Genomic DNA, 17,878 nt, shown 5'->3' with positions numbered 1-17,878 from the left:
CAGAGGTTAAGATCCAGGCTCCAGCCACACAGAGCTGGAGGAGAAGCAGCTGGTGAGTGCCATGGAAGTAAAGGGTAGGAGGAAGGGTCCATCAGGGTGCGTGACACGTGGTGAGATCGGGAGATGACAGCTTCAAAGGGATCCTGACATGCTCTTGAGGTGATGAGGAGCCATGCTGTTTAGTGAGACTGAATATAACCATTAGCTGGATCGGTAGCAAGGTTTCTGAGAGCTGAGCGAGGAGTGGCCAAAGAGGCAATTCGGACTGTGCTCGAGCCTTCTCAAGACACTGGATGTGAGTGCAGGGACTGAAGGAGCTGTGGTCTGCAGTCAGTGCTCGGATGTCTACAAAGAAAAGGGCAGTTTGCTTGGCACTCAGGTCTAAATAGAGGCTAAAGCCACGGGTGATGTTGAGAATGTACTTTGATGATTGTGAAGGGGCTCAAAGTCCAAAGTCTAACCACTAAAGAGCAGAGCTGGGCAGGTCAGAAGGAAGCCTGCTCCCTGGCTGTCCTGGAACTCACTCTGTAGACCAGGCTGGCCTTGAACTCAGAAATTCGCATGCCTCTGCCTCCTAAGTGCTGGGATAAGGCGTGCACCACCACACCCGGCTGCAGTCGTTCTTTTTAAACAGGGTATTTCATAGCTCAGATTGGCCTGCAACTCAGTGTATAGCGACTCACAGTAATCCTCCTGCCTCGACTTGTACATGCAAGGCTTACCATGCCCCAGTTCTGTAAGCTTTCAAAGCTTCTGAGAAGAATAGCATTCTCCTGGAGGGCTCTCTGCAGACATGTGTATCAACTGAGTCATATCTCCTGTGTAATCTTATTAATAAACCAAGGTTCATGTTTAATGGATTTTTGAAATTTCATAAATAAATTGGCTTAGTTCTAAAAAGCATGCTTTTAATAAAAATCTCTGTATTTTGAATAAAATTGCCCACTCCCGTGCTTTTAACCTCACCACAGGTCATCATCCGGTGCTTGTTCATGCCTCTGTGGCGAGACTTACACTAAGCCACAGGTTGAGCACGGGTTCAGGAATCCTTGACTCCGCATCTACTGCCCTCCCTAGACCCTGCAGGTGCACAGATGGCCCCATGCTAAGAGAAATGCAATTCAGGGCCTGCAGAGGTCCAAGCCAGATGGGCTCCCAGCGCAGAGAAGGGGAGTGGACACAGTCTGTCCTAACCCAGAAGCTATCTCCAGCTGACAACTGTGCATAAAGGAAAACTTTGTTTCTCTAAGGAAGTCTCGTTGTGTGTGCAAACCACACTTAAGGGCAGGCCCCGTACGTACCCAGCAGTAGATGGCCAGCACACAATGAGCTCAAGTATATTTTTCGAAGGTTTATTTTTCTCATAATTCTTTGTCTGGGCATTTTTCTTACCTTAACATATGTTTTGCTTATATATTATTGTTACCAATTTTGTGTTTTTAATGGTATTTCTGTGTGTGCAATTCTGTGTGTCTCTGCATTTGTATGTTTTTCTTGTACTTTTCTTTCAGTCTTTTTTCCTGTTTGTTTGTTTGTTTGTTCTGTCCTATTCTGGTTTGTTGGATTTTGTTTTATTATTAATTCTTTAGATGCCTGTTTGTTGTTGTTTTCTAATGAGATTGAGAGAAAGAAAGAGAGTGGATTTGGATAGGTGGGACGGACCTGGGAGGAGCTGAGGGAGGGGAAACTGTGGTCAGGATATAGTGTATAGAAAAATCTATTTACAACGAAAATTAAAATAAAATGAGTGCAGTTGCCCCCTGCCGCAGACTGAGCCTCTTATGTAGCTTGCAAGGTGGCCTCTGGGCTGAGCTGTGTGCTTTCTCCCTTGTCTCCCACTGTAGACTACTGTTTTCCAAAGTGAAGTTGGAGTCACTCTGCCGGGGCCCGGATGAGGCGCTGCTCACCTGTAAGCACATGCTACAGATATGGAAATCCTGCTACAACCTTACCAATCCCAGGTAAGAGGCCAGTGGTGACTGCTTTGTTTCATGTTCTCATGGGTATCTGCAAATCAGAGCCTTCTCTCATGTGCATGACTCTGACATAAACTCTGTCACTCTCCCGTGCCCTGTTCTCCACAAGATAGAATGATGAGACTTCATGCTTCCCTGGGGCTGACGAAGCCTCCAAGTCATGGGTGTCTTTCATTCCCCTCTCCTCCCAGCCCCAATGGTAAGTCTTAGCATCTTTTTAGAAACTGGCTGGTGGCATAGTCCAAATGAGTTTCCTACAGTAATATTTAAGGGATCTGTGTTGCTAGCAGGTCACAGCCTAATAAGAAGGGAGTTCACTATGAACACAGTTAAAAATAATTCTGAAGAAGTTACATTCATGACTCATACAAATATAAAATCAACACATTAAATATTTTATTTACTTTATTCACTTGTGAAGAAGTCAGCACAAGGTTATGGCCCATTCAAAGAGGAGTTTGTAACATATATAGGCAGAAATGCTGAAATGAATTCACAAGTAGATGAAAAATAGTATCCTATAAGATGACAGACTATATTTTATGGGGCTATCTTTTCCACGGGATAGAAATCAATTGTATCCCCACAGATAAAATTTATTTGTCTTAATGGTTTTCTACAGGTTATCTCCTTCTGCCCCTTCAGAACTGTGTAGTACTGTAGTTACCAGAATGTCAAAATGCTACCCTTTTGAGTCAGCAGGTCCAGGAAAGAACAGCCAGTCAACCCCCCAGGAGGTCACTAACAAACACCCCATAATCCCTTTGCCCCAAGTCTGGGGCGCACTGCCAGAGTGATTTAGCAAAGCCTTATCCGATGATTCAAGTGACTTCCTGCTACTCAGATGCTCAGAAGGCTTCTCAATTCATGGCAAGGTGGATGGATGACATACAGAATGCTCTGAAGAGTCAGGAGGCAACAAGGTGCCTGTCACTCGGTGGTGCCAGGAGAGTAGGAGGCAGCCAAGTGCACTGGTGGTCATGGTCTGCAGAGACCTACAGAGAGAAGAGGTGGCTGTGAATTGGGCTGTGGGCACTGGGAAGTGGGAATTTTGATTTTTTTTAACAAAAATGTCTTCAGTTGAACAAAATGTGATGTGGCTCACAGTCTAATTCCAAATCTGAGTAAGACTAGGCAGGAGGATTGCTGAGAGTCCCAGGCCAAATTAGACAAGATAATGAGCTCTAGACTAGCCTAGGCTGCAGAGAGACTATTTCAACAAACAAACAAATCAAAAAGGCTTTTGCCATTAAGAAGCAAGTATTCAGACTCAGAGCCTGTGGAAGGGGGTGCGCCCCGGGGACTGACCTCAGATAGACCGGTGATTCAGCTATGACGGAGCAACTTGGAGTATGGGGCTGCAGCTGGGTAAGCCAGCTTCACTCACAGGGTCTGACAGGACTTCTGAGATGTAGTAAGTCCCCTTCACTCTGCGCCTCGCTCCCTTCATGCTGCGCCTCACTCCCCTCACGCTGCTCCTCGCTCCCTTCCTTCCCTCTGGCCAAGGAGAAGCAGGTCTGAATCTCACATTTTTCCCTGTCACAGTTTGATCTGAAAATAAAAATCATTTTTACTTTAAAAATCCTACTCATCTCTATCTATAAGCAAAAAATGGGAAATGGCAGTCTTTATCTCCCTGAAAAGCCCCTTTCCTGGCCCCTCGGTAGCATCAGGACGTGGGAGGCGTGGCCCTCTAACTCAGCCTGCAGCAGGTACTGCTCAGCTGGTTGCCCTGTGGAGCCCATCTTTTGCCTGCCCCCCCCTTTAGAAGGGAGAAAATAAACCACCAGTTTTCCCTCCGCCAATTCCCCGACTTCTCCACACCTCTCCCACCTCCCCACGTCTCCTCCCACTTAGCAACCAAGAATATTGAATGTGCAGAGAAAAAAAATAGCAGAATTGGAAAGCCTTTAAAAATACCTAACCAAATGCCTATGGCCATATTCTTCTTTCCTTGAAAGATCTTTTAGGGACAGAGCAGGGTGTTCCCACCCTGGGGTGGACATGAGCCCTCCCAAAGCCCTGGGCATGGGTGGAGGCAGGACGGCCGTTATCAGAGATCCCTGTCTGTTTCAACTTCATTTTCTCAGGATATAAATAAATGTTTCCCTGAAACCCTTTACCACTGCACAGACGTAGGCATGCCTGAGCAGCTGGGATGAGAAGTGACCCTGCCTAGGGCATGCAGCATGCACAAACAAGGCTAGCTCTGCAGTCGGCACACTTCACACCCCCCAGATGCAATACCACAGGACCAACAACCAACAGCCCCAGGCTCTTTAGGTCATATGGACTCTCACACAAGAATCATGGTGCGTGAGAAGCATCCTTTACTAAAAGTAAAATAAGCTGAAAATTGAGCAGGAAGGTTTTTACAGGGAGCAGTCGGAGTCCAAAGGGAGTAGATCTGTGCCAACCCCCTGACTCTACTGCCCTTGCCTCCACGTGCTCAGTGTGGCCTCTTTGCTTCATCTGTCTGGGTTCCCCATCTTCCCCGAGGCCCTTACCGGTCATCCTGAGGCTCAGCACGGGCCCTCGGGGCATTAAGAGGAGCTGGAGGAAGACATGGCCCGAGAGTGGCCAATGAGAGCAGCCCCTGACTGTATGTTCTCGGCAGCTCTTTCCATCTTTATTTTTGTTTGAGGGAAATCTCAATAGAAGCAGGCTGCAGAGCTGAGCTTGGACAACTTGTACCAATGGGGCTCCACCTGCGCTGGAGGACGCAGTTTCTGCTTTGAGCAGTGGGTGGACGTTCTCTCCAGGGTACATTTGGGGAAGTGCTGTGGTTACAGATTCTCTTTTCCTGGGTCTGAATTTTTTCCTGCATTTAGGATAGGGACCTAACTTGCTCTGTCTTCTCTCCCTTAGTAAAGAATAAAGCCCTCTCAGTTCTTCTCGATAATGACTTAGCCACGCAGAACAGCGTGAACCTGACCGGACTCTCATCAGAAAGGTCCCCATAGGCTCCCAGCATTCCAAATCGCATCATTTCAGCCAGGGGTAATAGTGATTGCTTTCACTGAGAACTTCTCTGTGCCAGCACCAAACTGGGCCATTTCTGTGCGGCCTCTACTCCCTGTAAGCCCTGCAAGACAGCTACTGTTACCCCAACTTTAGAGGAAATGAAAAGCTAAAGGAGACTATGCAGCATACCCAAGTTTTCCAGCTTTGATTTGAGTGGAGTTACCATCAAACAGGAGGCTGTCTGACACCAAAGCTCTCTCTGTGACAGCATACTGCTTCTGTTGATGACAGCCAGCTCCTCCTCCTCCTCCTTCCCCTCCTCCTCCTCTTCCTCCTCCTCCTCCTCCTCCTCCTCTTCTTCTTCTTCTTCTTCTTCTTCTTCTTCTTCTTCTTCTTCTTCTTCTTCTTCTTCTTCTGTCAGTCACTTCTTTCCCACCTCTGATCACTGCCACCTGAACCTTCTCTGTCATTAGCCTTAAAATGACATCCTTAGGATTGGAAAATCTTGTTTTCTTCCTAACGCCTACGTCAATCGCTTACTAAGAAGCAGCATTTAAAGCTGACACACACTGTTGCAGGTTTGCTTTACTTTAGGCCTCCTAATAATCTCCAGCGTTCTGGTAGGGCCTTTTTTATCTTACAGAGCGTGTTCTCCTTCTGCCTTCAGAAAAGCAGAATGAACGGGCAAGTGCCATGTTGGATCAACAGTTCTTACTGCTCACAACTGCTCTTCTTACTGACACAAGGCTCAGACACAGTGAAAGCTTGTGTGATTAGGACCCAGGCCTCAGAGGCTTAATTTTAGAGGTTTAGTCCATTGTCATGGCAGGGAGCACGGCAGCATGCAGGCAGACATGGTGCTGGAGAAGGAGGTGAGCGTTTTGCATCCAGATCTACAGGCAGCAAGAAGAGTGAGATTCCAGCACTTGGCTTGGAATTTTGAAACCCCAAAGCCCAGCCTCTGTGACACACATCTTCCATTAAGGGCACACCTAACTCCAACAAAACCACACTTCTTAATCCCTCTTAAGTAGTGCCATTCTCTAATGACCAAGCATTTGAATCTGTGCACCCATGAGAGCCTTTCTTATTCAAACTACTGCCTGACCCCTATAGGCTTGTAACTATATATATATCATAATGCAAAAAAACTCAAAGCCCGACTCCAAAAGTCCCATAGTCTATCACAGTCTCAACACTGTGTAAAAGTCCAAAGTCTCTTCTGGGATTCAAGGAAATTTCTTGACTGTTTGTTACCCACTATGCAATCCAAGTCAAAAAGCAGATAACAACTGCCAACCTACAGGGGCATGGAATATACATCACCATTCCAAAAGGGAGGAAAGGCACATAGTGAGGAATGCTGGACCAAACCCAGACCCTCACCTCTCCTTTCAGCCTCTGTTAGGGTTCCTGTCAGCAACCCCTCTCTGAGATGAAATATATATTGTGTGCCACACAATATCCTAGGCGCTGGCAAGAGGCAAAGCTGTGATAGGAACTCCGGCGTTCTGACTCCTGGTCTTTCACCACCACACCCTGTCTCTTGTGTTTAGCTTCTGCAGCTGTGGAAAACAGGAAGAGTCTCTAAGAGAAACTACAGTTCCCATTTTAACCGGTGTTTACTATATATATGCTCTGAACTCTCAGTCGTAACAGGGGAACAGTAATTCCCTGGAGGTGTATACTTATGTATATAGACATTTCCGTCTCATACACCGTAGACTTGGGGTCTTCCTGATTTCCTCTCCTGAAAGTACCTCTCAGCACCCCTGAGATCTAGGAAGAAAACATTCAATATGAAGAAAGGATATCCCCATTTTGAACAATGTGTAGTTGTCTTGAATGCTGTTTTTAAAGGGGCAATGGAAGACAAACTGCAGGATAGACCCAGAGGTACTTGCTCTACCAGTGGAAGGAGATAGGTCTTGCATCATTATTAATGATTCTGGATGCAATTGATTTCTAATGTTTGAAGTGGGGAGCCCTTAGATTCCCACATCTCCCATAGTTGCACCGGAAGGCCAGACAGAGGTAAGCTGTCTCTGGGAAACTCACCAGGCATAGTGACCGAGACAAGTGTTTAAAGGGAGCTGTGTTTCTGACCCTTGGCATGTGCCTGGAAGCTTTAACTCGCCAGAATGCGCTATCTGTACACTCTTTCAACTGTTACCCAGTTCTGAATCTTTACTTCCATCATCTAGCCAGAAAAGTCACCCGGGTACAGTGGCTTTCTCAGTGATGATTCATTAGTGACAGACAGAGAGTAAGAGCCCAGATCCCCATCCAGGCTCCAGAACCCCAGCTTTTGGATCCCTTCAAACCTCACACGTGGCAGCCAGGCTCATTCTCTGCAGCTTGGTGAGGTGGAATCCCATAACATTACAGCTGCAGCACCCCAGTGTGGTCCAGTGGGCGCCCAGGCAGGTCAGTGCCTCGTGGGTTCCAGAATAGTCATACATTGAGACAAAGCCTTCTGAAAGCTCGCTGGACGAGGAGCCTTCGCAGTGTTCAGGTCGCTAACCCTTCGTGACTGCTTATATTAAAAACACTACATGAACAGACCAGGGTTAGAAACGTTCAGCACATGTTGTATGATTATCTGCTCAGGAGTTTGTATTGTCTTCTACGAAGGGAGATTTTTTTGTTTCCCAGTGTGGAAATAATTAATAGTGCAGCTTCCAGCAAGTCTGTATGGATGATGTGGTAAATGCAGGCTGACAGTCTGCGCTGAGTGAAGTTTCCTCGGCTTCCTGTGTTTCTCTAACTACATCTCTGGACATGGAAATTGTAGCCTGTAAACTGGGTTAAGGTTTATAACAAATCTCGTTTGCCGCTTTCAAACAGCAGCAGCTGCACACAGGAAGGAAATTGTGTTCCTTGAAATTGTAGATTTCAAATGGCTTAGAACCCCCAGACATTATCATGATAGGAATAATAACAATAATAATTTCTACCTATTTCACAGATTTGGAATCTCTATGGCCTAAGGTCTTTTAACTGCTTCACCCCTGTTCAGCCTGCAGTGGCTTCCATGTGACAGTGACAGTTAGGGATGCCAAGCCTGTTTTGTAGGCCAAGCTGGAGAAAGGGTAGTCAGAAAGATGGACAGTGCAGGAAGCTGGTGGAGTAGCTGTCTGGATGCAGGCACCAAAGCCTGCTGTGATTGCCCCAGGTTCCCTCTAGCCAGCCTTTGAAGCCCGGGAAAGCCAGAGGGCCACAGGCCCCAGTTCTGCTGTGACTGTTCACTGAAGTGCTCCACACTGTCCTCTCCTCCTGGAGTAAATGAGAATGTAAGGGACTTGAGATTTATCTGGGGATACACTCAAGTTCATGACTGATCGATCACTCGGAACCTTAGATCCAGCAGCTGCCAGAGAGCTGCAGAAGCCTCGAGGAGTGGTGATTGCCCTGGGCATCCTGGTATACTCCGTCTGGATGAAGCCTTTGCACTGTACGGTTCAGGAAATGTTCTGGGTAATTCTCCTCATGCCACAGAGTTCATAGCCCTGCTGTGGTTGGTAAAGTCATCTTGGAGGGTAGCGTACAAGACTCTGTGTGTACAACATTGTAAGAACATGTGCAGGTGCGGGCACACCCCGGCGCATCTGTGCGGGTCAGAGGCGATTTTCAGGAGTTTCTTCTCTCCCTCCATTGTTGTGGGTATCAAAGTCACACGTGAGGCATAGGCGGCAAGTTCTATACCCACTCAGCTGTCTCACCAGCCCAGTCTTCTCTTATATGCTATAGTGACAGAGGAGTAAAAGCAGCAAGGATCTGTGGGCGTCCCGGAAGCTGTGTTTGTGATATGCATCACTATATGCGTTACTGAAGCCCTGGGTGCAGGACACCTTCAGGTGTAGACAGACATACATAGGTATCCCTGTGCTTCGCATGCTGTGCCAGCTTGGCCTTGGACTTTCAAGTGACTGACATTTACAGTGTGTTTTTGCAGTGATTCTGGACGTGGGAGCAGCCTCTTAGACAGAACCATCGCTGACAGACGACAGCTTAATACAATCACTTTGCCAGACTTCAGCGATCCTGAGACAGGTGAGAATCAAGAGCCGGGGGGGGGTGCTGGGGTGGGGAGCAGAAGGGGGGACCAGATGCTGGGTTGGTATTTGAGATTGACAGACCCCAGGAGTAGGGCGGAGGGTGAAAGGGGTTGGGGTAGAGTGTGGGGAGTGGCCTCAGGCAAATAACTGGACACTTAACTGAGAGGCGCCCTTCAGCCTCATTTTCCAGTGTTGGTTCACAGTGAGGAAATTATTAGCCCAGATCAACTCTTAAATCTATTTCCCCTTGTTCTGGGCACTTAAGCTTTGAAACTGCAGTTTGGTGGCTTCTGTGTGCGGCAGGTTTTCTCTCTGCTCTGTCTCCCGTAGGCTTCTGCCCTTGTTGAAATCAGTCATTCTGAGCTCTAATCAGTTGTGTACATAAACATACATGCTTCCAGTAAGAGGACCTGTCTGGTGACAGGGGCTCCTGAGCTACTAGTTCTACTGTCCTCGTGTGGTGGCCCATAGCATTTTACTGCCTCTGAGCAAATGTTTCTACTTGGCTGGTAAAGACCTCTGGGGGTAGTGTGCTCCGTGAGCATGCGTCCACAGCTCCCTGGATGCAGGGAAGGAAGCGCACCTCCCTAATTTTCATAGCTACAAACAAACAGCTCCAGCAGTAATGCTGGGTCATCACTGACAATCTGGGGACCCCACAGACCCACAAAACATAATGAACTTCACTCAGCTTCGAGCTTTAGAGGTAGTTCTAGGACACCATTAGAACCAGCTCTGCCACACACACACACACACACACACACACACACCCCAAACACCTAACAAGGGATGCTGGAAGCTTTAGTCTTTCTGTGGCTCACTTCATCTTATATGGACTGACTTTAGAGAAGGAGCCTTGGGGTCGCTCTCCTGTCCTTGTGATACATCCCCAAACCTTACCTATCCCCTGGAAAATCTACCCCTCGATGGCTGGTAGGAGTGGGCTCTGGGAGTGTGGTGGTTCTCCCAGAACCCATCTCATCGTCCTCCTGACTCATTCCTGCCAAGGCTCGCTTTCACCAGATTTAAAATCAGCCTAAGACCTTCCATCCAAAGGCCCTGGGCCCCCTGTTCAGTGATTGCTGGTTACAAGTTGTAGTTTAATAGGGTTTAGCCAGGCCAACAGTGCTGTTCACAGGCAGACTGGTGTAACCACAGGCAGCTCTGGGAATAGCTCACCCCAGGTTGATCAGCCTGTGTGGGTGGACACGGATGCCAAGGCGTAGCCCTGCTTTTGTGGACACAGTCATCCCAGCAGGCTTTTAAGGCCCTCGTAGAAAGGAAAGGTCATACTGTTGGGGCTCTAGACAAAATGAGATGAGGCTGGGACTGTTGCCACTGCTGAAATTCAAGCTGACTCCAGCGAACTGCTGTGGCTGCTGAGGGATACCAGCCCCTCTGCCCTCTTCCTCAGTGTCCCATGAGATTAGTCATATAAAATCTCAACCTCTTTTCTTTTAGCTGGCTTGGATCTTATTTTTCTCTTGAGGTCCAAGAGTTGAAGGATTGCTGTTTATCAATAACAGAGAGCTGCAGGAAAGGAATGAGGCCCTTTTTCTTGCTGCCTTGTGTTCTTGGGAACATCTTCACTATGGCTGTCAGGGATGCCCTCTGCAGGATAAATCTTCTCAGCTGCCATGTTATCCGAGTGGACCACATGGTTCTGACTAGATAACCACCCCTCTCCATCATACTGCCTCTCCTGTGGCTGATCCCTTGGAAAGATCCCCTATTCCAAGGAAATCCAAGTATCTGGAGTTTGGGCTTCTGGTTCCTATATCCCTACCAAACAGCAATGGAGATCATCCCCTCCCAGACACAGGCCACAGACAGTCCACTTCACTATGTAAGACCCCTTTTGTCTGACCTGCTGTGAATCTAGGCTGTTTACACAGTATCCTCTAACAGGTAGACCAGGGATCAGGGAGCTAGGAGGCCTCCTCACAGGAAGTCTTATCATTGAGCATAAAACACTCTGAAATGATAGTGTAAGTCAGAAGACATAGACGTGGAAACAGTGCCTCCATATTAATTAATAAAAGCCACTTTTCTTTAGTTCCTTATGAGGTGTGTGGGGGCAGAGTTACCTTAGACTCACACCTTTGTCCATCTGCCTCCATTGCCCATGGACTGGATCTGTTCTCTCAACGTGATTTCATTTCAAGAGAAAACACCACTGCCAATTCAGTCACAAAGCTGACTAGTGCTGTACCGTGGAGAAGTGCCGGGCCCATGGCTGGCCTCCATCAGCATCCCCCTCTTGCTGAAAGCAGCCTCTTCAGAGACTTTCTGTATACTCTTCTGAGAAAGCCCGCCCCTTCCAGGAGCAGTCACTGCCCGCCCGCCCGCTTGCCCGCCGTGCGCTCCACAGTCATCGCTTCCCACACATCCCTCGACAGTGCCCTCATTATGTCTCAGAACTCTGAAGTGCTGCAGGACCCCCGAGCTTTGCACTCGGGATTCTCAGCCAGCACTGGCTCGGGCATTGTTCTTCCTTTGCCGCAGCTTTCGGCTCATGTGGTCTGGCAGCGGCTAGCTAACTGCACATCCACTGCCGCCTTGCTCATTTAGTAAAGACTGGTTCACAGAGCAGAAGAGAAAAGAGAGGCCATCCAGGCGTGCTCTAGGAGGAGTGGCGCTAGGGTCAGGTTCTGTCAGGGAGAACCAAGCTGACAGGTGGCAGCGTGCTTTCACTGATAGCCGTGCCTGATGCTTACTTTCCTAAACCCCAGGGCATCTGACACAAGCAAAGCCACACAGTGCTGACATCAGAAAGAGGCCATAGCTAGAGCAATAACAACTTTCCGTTGTCTTGATTCTGCCACTCTGGGGCTCAGGGCTAAAAGCCCCCACTTATACAGACTATCTTGAGAATCAAAAGATCGTCTTGGTGTACATTTGGTTTTCTCTAGAATTTAAACATATCAGAATAGAGATTCTAATATAATGAATTCTTCATACACACACACACACACACACACACATATATACATGATAAGAACTTTTAGAGGTATAAAGAATAAACCCTGAATAAGTTTTATTAAGCAGGCAGGTTATGACGAAGGCCCCATTACAGAACATGACATTTCTTCTGGTGTCCCCTGGCTTCACGCCTTCCCCTAGGAGGTCCCAGCCAGTAAAAAGCAGGAATCAGTGGAGTGACAATTTTGAAGCTATGGGTCCTTGTCTTTTCTTTGGAATAAGTCAGTAGTTTCTGAAATAAAGGGAGGGGGGACTATTTTTCTTTCTTTTTGCCTTCAAAACAGGCTATGGGGCAAGGGGGCTTCTCTCCCATCATTGGTGGCTATAACCAGACACCTATCCAGAGCAAAGAGCTTTTCACCTCAAAGTCTGATGCCTTTTGTTTGGGAAGGTTTCTGGTTGCAGCCGTGGTGGTCTTTGCATCACCCCATGCTCTGCAGTTGTCAGGACTATGGTACTGAGGGCTGCGGTACAAGCTTTCTTTCCAAAGGGCCAGCCAGTGCACACAACAGGAGACCACCCAATAGCTAAGCATTCCATTGTCACAACACTGGGACCATGGGACATGTCATTGTACTCAGCCCACTGCACCTTAGGAAGCTTGAGTTTTCAAGTGAATTTATATAAGTGCTTCTTAGAAAAAACAAATCTGTGGGAATAAGAAGGGTAGCGTGTCCTGCAGAAGGCCCTGCGTGCTGCAGGTTACAGATGGTTTTTTTCAGGGGATCACTGCTGAGTCTGTGCCCAGGTAAACCAGAGGTATTTTTACTCCATGATGTTGCAGAGCAATTAAATAACCAGCGGAAAACAGATTTGTTTTCTTTGAAAAGCGCTTGTATCCTTTCCAAGCAGAGGAGTGACTGTATTACATGACCTCATTTTCTTTGCAGATTATGTGAGTATATTAAAAGCTAGTTGGTTTTTTCTTTGTGTTTCTAAAGGTTTTTTTTTTTTTGCTTTCATTCTTTTTTTTTCTCTTTCACTTTTTAGTGTCAGACTCCTCCTCCTCCTCTTCTCTGTCAAGAACCGAGTCTCCTCTCCACCTGTTTGTGTCTTCTCCTCTTCATTCTCATCCCAAACCTGACATCTTTGTGTGGCCCCCTGCTGCTCATTCATTCAGTGACCCAGGTCCCCACCAGGAACCTTCATTCTGTAAACATGGTTTTTCCTTCTTCTCAGACTCCCTCCCCCTTCATTTGCCTGTTGTATTATTTTCTGATAATCTTCCAACTGATAAGCTGGCTAGGAAATGTGTCAGGGAAGATCTTGCATAATTGAAAATCCGAAACTGTTGGGAACAGATGGAAAGGTAAGAGCACAGACAGTGACCACATTCGAACCTCTCCTGGAAAGTAAAGGAGCCGGGATCCAGGACAGAGCAGACACAGCCTTTCCAGAGTGGCTTCCGTTCCTGGACCAGGCATACAGGCATGAAAACAGGGTTCCTACAGCAAAGTTAAGGGCTGAGGAGATGGCTCTGTTGACAAAGTGCTTGAGTCACGAGCAAGGAGACTTAAGTTTGGTTCCCAGCACCCACTTAGAAGCAGGGAACAGCTCTGCAGCTCTAACCCCAGTGCTGGAGGGACAGACACAGTAGACCACAGTCAGCCTACCTACCAGTGGGATACTCTGTCTTACAAAACAAGGTAGGCCCACAGTGTGTGGCAGCACACCCCTTTAAGCCTTGGGAGGCAGAGGAAGGCAGATCTCTGTGAGTTTGAAACCAGCCTGGTCTATGTAGCAAGTTCTGGGCCAGCCAGAGCTACTTAGTGAGACACTGTCTGAAAACAAAACCAAAATAGACATCTTACCTGAGGCTATCTCTGCCCCCCCCCCAAACACATGCACATCACTTACACACCTATGCACCCTCTAGCTCTGCCCCCCACAAACACGTGCACATCACTTACACACCTGTGCACCCTCTCACACATGCATAGGCACACACACAGAAGAACAAGCAGCTATAATATTTTGCAAATAATCCTAAAAATGTCTGCACTTCAGTTTGGAAGTTAATTAATCCCAGCCTCATATAACAGTGAAAGCCAAATTCTAAAGATGACATTCACCTGCCTGTCAACACGGAATGGAAGCCCTTAGAGCTCTGCTCCCAGAACCTTCCACTCGAGGCCAGTGCCAGCAGGTTGCAGAGTACATTTAAGAAATGTGTCGGGAACTGGTTTTTACTTGCAAAGGCAGGGTTTCTGTCATGAAAGTGTGGAGTGACAGAATAGCACCTTTGCCTAATCTTGATTTTAAATAATACAGAACTTTTGAAAGTCTACTTCAGGAAGCACCAGGACGCAATCAGTTTGTTTGTTTGTTTGTTTAATCCCTATATTAAAATGAAGCACACTGGTGGGTGAAGTCTTTAAAAGGGACCTAAATATGGTGCTCACCGTGAGCCAGTGAGTGAGCCGAGCCTGCTCTCCTTCACTCGATTATTTAATGTGCGCTCCTGCCAGCAGTGCCTGCAGATTTCATCTGCATCTGTGATTTATAAGGGCTCATCTTTGTTCCAAATGCTGTTACATGCTGAACAAAAGCCCATAACAGGCTACTGCCAGGAGGAACCGCTCTGTCTAGTGTGCTCGGCCGTTATGTAAGTAAGCCTCCATACAGGTCAGGAACAAAGGTCAACCAAAGAAAGGCACATTCACAGTGACTCTCGACCTTGCTCATTTGCATATGGCTTAGCTTTTAAGGCAGCCCCAGTTCTATGAAATGGAAGATAAAATTGATATTTATGTTATCTTTGTATCTACCTCAGAGCAGCATTTTCTCTCAATATAGTAGTGCCTAGGGGCAATTGCCAACTTCAATTTTTTTCAAGGAAAAAAAGTTTTTTCTCTTACATTGGCTTTTTTTTGTTGTTTTTGTTTTGTTTTTGTTTTTTTGAGACAGGGTTTCTCTGTATAGCTCTGGCTGTCCTGGAACTCACTTTGTAGACCAGGCTGGCCTCAAACTGAACTCAGAAATCTGCCTGCCTCTGCCTCCCGAGTGCTGGGATTAAAGTCTTGCGCCACCATGCCCCGGTTTACATTGGCTTTTGTTAAGTTTATTATCTTAAATGAGATCCTGTGGTTCTAGAATAATCTCATAAGTTCCATTGCCCACTGTTTGCACAGCAAACCCACCAACCTCAGCACCCAGCCAGGTTTTGTCAACCTAGGAGCCCTGCATTTCTTCTGAAATTCTGGCTCTTACAGGGGGGCCTTCAGAGTCATCGAATTAGTAAACAATGGGACAATGAGGACCCACTGGGCTTCCTGCTAACTGTGGCCTGCCCCTACCAGTGATCTGTGGTTACTCTCGAGAAGCCTTGAGCCACTGTCCCATCCTCTGGGAGTGCCTGGCTGGTAACCAGCTGTTAGCAAGGATCTTTCTTCCTCATAGATGCACTTGTTAATCTGGGAAGGCAAGCCACTGGCAATAGCTTCTTGATCTAATTGTAGAGAGCTTCAACCCTCGCCCTGCCCTCTGATGGACTCAGGGTAGCAGGCCTGTGAGGAGATCCAAAGCCTGCTGGCTTCATTGTTTGTCCCTTCCTTTTGGAATTTCCTGCTTTGGAAATCCCACGTGGCATCAACGGTCAGTTTCCATGTGCTGGGTGAACATGTCCGTGTGGAGGGGCTGCTGCTTGGCCTTTCCTTACCTAAAACAAAAGTCGCTGTTAGTGGAAAATAAACTCTGATTCCAGCCAGCCAGGCTTGAAGTTGGGAGGTTACTAGAACCCTCTTTGCTCTTGTAGCTTTAGTTTTGAGTTTTCAACTGTTTTGTTCTTAGGTTTTAATTTTTGGTTTGATCTGTTGTCCCAAGGCAGCTCTCCAGAAGCGCACTTCCATGGTTTTCCCTCCCTCTTTTCAGTTAGTAAGTAGTAGTCTTCCGATCCATTCGCCCTCCCTCCGAGCCGAGGTCTCTGGAGTCACGCCTCCTCCACTGTTGAATGTGTGCTGTGGTTTGGAGTGTTGGGAATGTTGGGATGATGTGATCCCCACCCCCACCCCCCCCCCCCCCCCCCCCGCCTCGCTGTCACCCGCCTGTCCACTCCGCCACCTGGGCACGCGGCCTGAGACTCCAGGGTGCAAACAGCCGAGGCAGTGCTGCTCTGAGGACTACAGAGGAAGAGGCAGGGAGAGCAGCTTCCTTAGGGAGCACAGAGAGCAGACGGCGCCCTCTGACACAAGGGAGTGGTGGATGTGGAGAGATGGCTCCTGCACTTCCCGGGCTTCCTGCTCTTCTAGCCTGGAACACCAGCTCCAGACGCTTTGATGCCCTCCTGTGACCTCAGCAGCCATGTAACATGTGGCATATATTTACACACACACACACACACACCAGAGAGACAGACAGACAGACAGACAGACAAACAGTAAGCCATAATTGGAAAGAGGTGCATTTTGATTACGTTAAAACATCACAAAATTTTTTTTCACCAGGCCCCTTTAACACCAAGTTCCTCTAAGAAAATGAAAACAAAATTTTTTCCAACAACTAGACTATATTAAAGCCTTTAACTATCTATTGCTTTATTTGAAGCTTGTAACCTTTATACAAAAGATTTAAGTATTTTTCATAAAACAGATCCAAGTCTCTGGGAAGGGCCAGTTCTGTCGACGGTCCCTCATCTGTAAAAGTGTGGATGAAGCACTATAGCTGCATGCTCCTGTGTCGTTTGATGGGGCTTTGACCTGGGTTTAAGGCCCAGCCACATGCCGTCCTGAGATGTAACCCTGGAAGCAGAGACTCTCAAGGAAGAGCCTCACCACACAGAAAGTCTTTTCAGACTTTCTATCTCCACACTGCCTCTAGACCCAAAGCCCAGAGGCCCTGTTCTCAGCTGCTCTAGCAGTTCTTACTGGGGAGAAAAAGATGTAGGAAGTTTCATTTCCCTCTCCAAGTGTGCAATAAAGCCAACAAGGATGCCTGGGGCTCTTGGCTCCCACCTTCCAGTGGAGGTGAAGGCTGCCACCCTGTTTAGGAGTAAATTCCCAGGGAGGAGAACACACAGAGTAATGAGACAGCAGTCGATCAGACGGAGAAGAGCATCACGGAGAAGTGCGGTTCCACTTCGTCATGGCGAGTGATGGCTTTACATCCCCACACCTTAATGAGTAACACAATCCGAAAGTAAATGCTCAAACTGCGTATTTTACCCTCTGTTCCTCAACACTAGTTTTGAATATTTTTCTCAATTTTTATTATTTTATTTACATTCCCCTATTTTTGAATTTACAGTGGGGGAAAAAAGTCCTGATTGAGACAATCTTTTTCAAATATAACCTTTCTTTGCTATTTATATTTAGTCAATATTAATTTAATATAATTTTTCTTAATTACTTCTGGGGTACCTTTCTTTAAATGAGAATGAATGGAATTATAAGCAGTTGGCAAGTCAGTATAGATGTGGGTGTCCACACAGGGTAGCACCAAGCTACCTTGTACCATGTACTGCATGGTACTACGGTCATGGGTAACCATGCCAGGCTTAGAGCAGCCTCCCCAGGCAGAGGGCACTGAGTAGCTCCAGAGTGAACATGCGGTGTGGTAGGTGAGCTGCTGAGGAAACTTCTGCCCGCTGTAGTCCTCCAGAAGGTACTGCCTCCAACCCAGGACCACCAGTGTGGAGTACCCTGACAGCTGGCTTCTCCTCGCATGCTCATGAATGGCTTCCCTTCATGCTTGTGTGTGACCACTTGGCCCACCAGCCTTGGCAGTACTGCTTCAGCCTCGCATGCCTCCTGGAGACGATATAGCCCTGTCTCTCCTTGTTTCGTGGACTCCCGTCCCAAAGCTTTCCCCTGGAAAGATCTTTTCCTTCTTGGGAGAAGACATTTTGTCTGTGTTAACTTATTGAAACTCTGTTAAAGCGACTGGGGAACGGATTCATGTTGG

The 17,878-nt window shown here is 47.4% G+C and overlaps 1 protein-coding gene and 1 long non-coding RNA gene across 7 annotated transcripts in view; one reads left to right on the top strand and one right to left on the bottom strand.

Moving 5' to 3' along the window:
• Positions 1-17,878, top strand: part of Ttc7b (tetratricopeptide repeat domain 7B) — a 215,049-nt gene that overhangs the window by 158,097 nt on the left and 39,074 nt on the right. For 2 of the 6 annotated variants that reach the window (XM_029484576.1, XM_029484575.1), the window contains 4 exons: positions 1,845-1,961; positions 8,896-8,993; positions 12,971-13,132; positions 15,803-15,853. In XM_029484576.1, the coding sequence (XP_029340436.1) occupies positions 1,845-1,961; positions 8,896-8,993; positions 12,971-13,132; positions 15,803-15,853 (428 nt within the window). The remainder of the gene's footprint in view (positions 1-1,844; positions 1,962-8,895; positions 8,994-12,970; positions 13,133-15,802; positions 15,854-17,878) is intronic. The other 4 variants (XM_029484578.1, XM_029484577.1, XM_021179207.1 and 1 more) reach the window with 2 other exon arrangements.
• On the bottom strand, positions 2,408-4,743 carry LOC115032784. Its single transcript, XR_003838411.1, has 3 exons — positions 4,484-4,743; positions 3,285-3,527; positions 2,408-2,971 (listed from the first exon to the last, which is right to left on the bottom strand). It is a non-coding gene; the product is annotated as an uncharacterized LOC115032784 (long non-coding RNA).

This window comes from Mus caroli, chromosome 12 (genome assembly GCF_900094665.2).
Source record: "Mus caroli chromosome 12, CAROLI_EIJ_v1.1, whole genome shotgun sequence".
NCBI classification, from domain to species: Eukaryota; Metazoa; Chordata; class Mammalia; order Rodentia; family Muridae; genus Mus; species Mus caroli.
Note: the sequence above shows the minus strand (reverse complement) of the source record. Positions and strands in the feature narration are given on the sequence as shown.